Source organism: Sabethes cyaneus, chromosome 2 (genome assembly GCF_943734655.1).
Source record: "Sabethes cyaneus chromosome 2, idSabCyanKW18_F2, whole genome shotgun sequence".
Taxonomy (NCBI): Eukaryota; Metazoa; Arthropoda; class Insecta; order Diptera; family Culicidae; genus Sabethes; species Sabethes cyaneus.
In genome coordinates, this window is record NC_071354.1 from 32,110,229 (window position 1) to 32,114,302 (window position 4,074).

Consider the following 4,074-nt stretch of genomic DNA (forward strand, 5'->3'; position numbering starts at 1 on the left):
GAGTATATTACCTTCGAACATTTGAAAAGAGTATAAAAGCCTTTGACAGCTGGAGTTCAAACGTAGTTTTTTAAAAAATAACTTTTGGTTGTAAAGAGTAATAATATTGGGTATCATATGAAATTAAACTGAAAACATTGTAAACTGTCGAGATATAAATGCAAAATTTGAACAAAAACATTTCGGAGGAATTTATTCCAGTATTGAACGGCTTTTACTACTATCGTAACAACTTAGACAATATCTAAACTCAACATAATTCTGAGTAACAACTTATTTAGTATTCTCCATCATGATTCTCCATCTTTCGCTTTTTACCACTTTCCGGTGCTTTTTTATCTTTTCGTTGATTTTTATCTGCTGTTGACCTTTTTAGGTTCCTTCTCACATTTTCACGTTTTTTTAGTTCGGCATCCATTTTCTTCTTTTTTCGCTCGTGAGCTTTTTCTTGTTTTGTAGCAAGCTTTTCCTGCTTCGTTTTCTCGCGCTCGATTGCTCTAATCTTCTTCTTATGTTCAACGTCCTGCTTTTCTTTTTCCACTTTGCGAATTTCCTCCAATCGCTCAGCCGCAGTTAAAACTGGATGGAACTTTTAGGCATAATTCCGATGTTTTCCACTCCTGTGAGGTACTGGTGGTAACTGCAGGAAGTCGGAAATGCTGGTTTTTCTGCTGTTAATTCTTTTGTTGGTAACATCTCGAAGTGCTTCTGTGTGAGATTGCTTGACTGTCGGTTCTGCAAGTAAAATAAATAAAACATGTTTTAGATTATAGATGGCTATCAAGAGAAGGTATTTACCAGTGAATGAAGTACTTATGCCACTCGTAGCTTTCTGCATATCGAGTGAAGAGATTTGTTTGTTCGATTCTTCCAAAAGTCGCACAACCTCTTGTTGAGAATAATCCCCAGAGAAGGATACGTTCCCTTCATTAGAAATAGTGAGCTCTCCAAGAACAGTTATTTCATCATTAAACGGCGGCTGATCAGTGGTTTCAAGATTCTGCGTAACAGTTCTGTCATAATCGTTTATGTTGGACCCATCGCTTACGTTGCAAGTGGACGACTTTGGTATGGAAAGATTTTCCGTAAAAGATTTTAGATTCTCATGGTTTTGTTCATTTCTATATTCTGCTGGTGTTGACTGGATATCGACATACGGTTGTATAAATTCCTGATAGAAAAAGCGTATGATCTTCTGCTCATGAGTATCATTTTCATCTGCCCTTTCGAGGGTCTTAGCCAAAGTTGATGGTCCCATAAGCTCTAGAACTTGCTTAATCTTATTCGTATGAACTGACACATAAGGAGACAAGGTGAAAGTCATGTGTGTTGCCGCTTCTATTGCTGAAACAAAAATTATAGCGATTTGATCAGCTGCCAATGATGTTGTGTTGAATCTTCCTGATTACCTGATATTCCTGGAATTGACACCGCTGATGGAATTTCTGTGTCTTTTGATGGAATTGACGTGAAATCTGTAGCTGAAAGTGTTGACGAAATTGGTTCACAAGTTGTAGGTGTTTCCGTAACAGTACTGCTTTTAGAAGAAACAATGCTTGTGGTGTTGAAGATATTAATAGTGCTCAAACAGTTAGTTACAGCCATGCACTTAGAATAATCGACGTTGTCTGCATTAAAGGGATATAACCCACACACACGGAAACCATTTGTGATACTATCTTGTTTTATCCCATTGCTCACCGCCTTTTCCAACACTGGACCGAATTGTCGCACAGTTAAGGGCTCTCCAGGATGATCGTAACGCCAATAATCAACCTCCTTTTTCCACTGATCTTTTAGTGGTTTGAAAATTGAAACATCCGCGGGTTGTATTATGCGAGTGGTGTTCGGATAGAGAGCTATCAAGATTATCCCCAAACGAAGGCACAAATCTGCCACCTCTACAGCCACATGAGAAGAGTGGCCGTCAACAAACAGAATAACAGGAAGTTTGATTTTATGTTTGATTAGAAACGGATAAAATATTTTCCTGATGTACTCGCTAAAATTATGAGTGGTCATCCAGCCGCGTTCGCTTTGACCAAGTCCCCAAGTAGAGGGAAAGGCTTGAGCAACTTCTTTCCTAATACGCTGTCCTGGGAGTATAATCAAAGGGTCTACAACTTGGCCGGAAGCACTAAATGAAAACATAACGGTTATGTTCTGTTTACCACTCGCTTGCTCTACCTCGTAAACGTTACGGGAACCTTTTTGCGCAATGACTTCGCGACTCTTTGGGTGAAGATAAAACGACGTTTCGTCACCGTTAAATACACGCGTCGGATCGGACATTATATTTGTAGTACCTTCTAGGTCCATCCACCTGGAAACTTCCTCGAACCATTTTCTGATGTCAGCTTCGCTAACTCGGGCACTAGCTGATGTCACAGCTTCAGGAGTCCGAATTGACAGTTGTGGATGACGGGTCATGAAACACGAGAACCATTTCCGGCCTAACGTATATGAATGTTAACAAAAAATGTGAATATTTTACACAATGTGGAATTTACCAGGACAATTGTTTTTGAATGGAGTATCACGGGGGTTTTCATTTAGAAAATCCTTCACTTTGTACAACAAAGTACGGCGCTGTACTGGAAAACCGCGTCGTTGCATTTCAATGAGCCAGGCAACAATCTTTTCCTCTTCTGCTTGGGAAAGTACCGTTCCGGGACCCCGTGTTGTGTTTTTCTGCCACTTTCCACTCATGCGGTATCGAATTGTAGACCTCGGAATACCGTATTTTTTTGCAGGCTGCGTATACCGAAGTTGTTGATGTATCCTGAATACAGGACTGAAGTGTACTTTCATTATAAGCCTGATTGGCAATGTTTTTGGACGACGCCATCGAATTGTACGGAATCTTCAATAAAAGTATCCAATGATCAGTCGTCTTATTCATAAATCAATCAATATAGTACTTACTGTCTTCCAATGGTAAAAACGGAATAATTATTGATGAACCCCAATCAAAATTTCAGAACTAAATAACGTATGGCGAAAACGAGCACGTGAAATTTGAAATCGGTTTGACAGATGGCCAAAAGCGGAACAGTGAATGCTTTTGGCCTCCTATGATTAAACATCTTTTTTTTTAAGAAAAAAGACTATTTTACGTTTATTAAATGATCGATATGAGTTGAGAAATAACCCATTATACCAGATGTGAAAACCAATGAAAAATATACAATTTTGGATAAAAGTTATTATGTATTGAAAATTGCTTTCATACTATGCTGATAATAGATTATGTGGCAATTTAGTAGAGGTCATTTTTTTATGCTTTCCTGATAGGACATTGAATTAATATGCTTTAGTTTTTAGGCAAATTATGTGGAGAAATATCAAAAATTTGATTTAGTTTAGTTTAAAGTTGTGCTATTGACCATATAATTTCACAATTAACAGTTAAACTCAAGTATGACCAAAACGGGTACTATGGCTAAAACCGGTGTTTCTGCCCTACTCAATTTGGCTTACTTGGATCTATTTTAAAAGTTTTAGTGTGATTTAAGGTGTCGCATGATGCATGATGAGTTTTTGTTCATGTTCGAAATTGGTAATTTCCTAGGGGTTTCCGGAGTCCCCCAAACATGTCCAGATATGACCAAACCTGAGCATAGATAGCAAATTTGGCTTTCATTGATCTAGTTATTGAATTCTAGTGTCATCTGTCGAATGAATAGTTGCGGGACAGTCTCTATAAGTACGTAATTTGGTTGTCGACCATTCAGACCAAACAAAGTTTTGGGTGTAGATTCTTCTCATGATTACCAGTTTTAGAGAATAACTTCCATCAGTTCGGTTCCAACTAAAAAAATAGCAAAACAAATAAAATACAACTTTTAAAGCTTTTCCAATCACCACAGGAAGAAAAACAACTAAAAACCAACTTTCGGTTCTTCACCATTCAACGAAAGAAATAAGAACAAAAAAAACCTGTGTTTTTGTCTTTCAACGAAGGAAACAATCAACTCGAAATAACGTCACGTGGAAAAGGTGGCATGATGAGCATGAGCAAAACGAGAAAAAAAGAAAACAAGAAAGACCTCATCACCACCGCACCGGTTTCAG

The 4,074-nt window shown here is 38.0% G+C and overlaps 1 protein-coding gene across 1 annotated transcript; it reads right to left on the reverse strand.

Moving 5' to 3' along the window:
- Nucleotides 1–277: 277 nt before the first annotated feature.
- Nucleotides 278–2,022, reverse strand: LOC128735240 (uncharacterized). Its single transcript, XM_053829735.1, is given in 3 exon segments — nt 278–735; nt 799–1,344; nt 1,410–2,022. Coding segments are annotated over 3 exon segments (1,617 nt in total).
- Between the last annotated feature and the right edge of the window lie 2,052 nt (nt 2,023–4,074).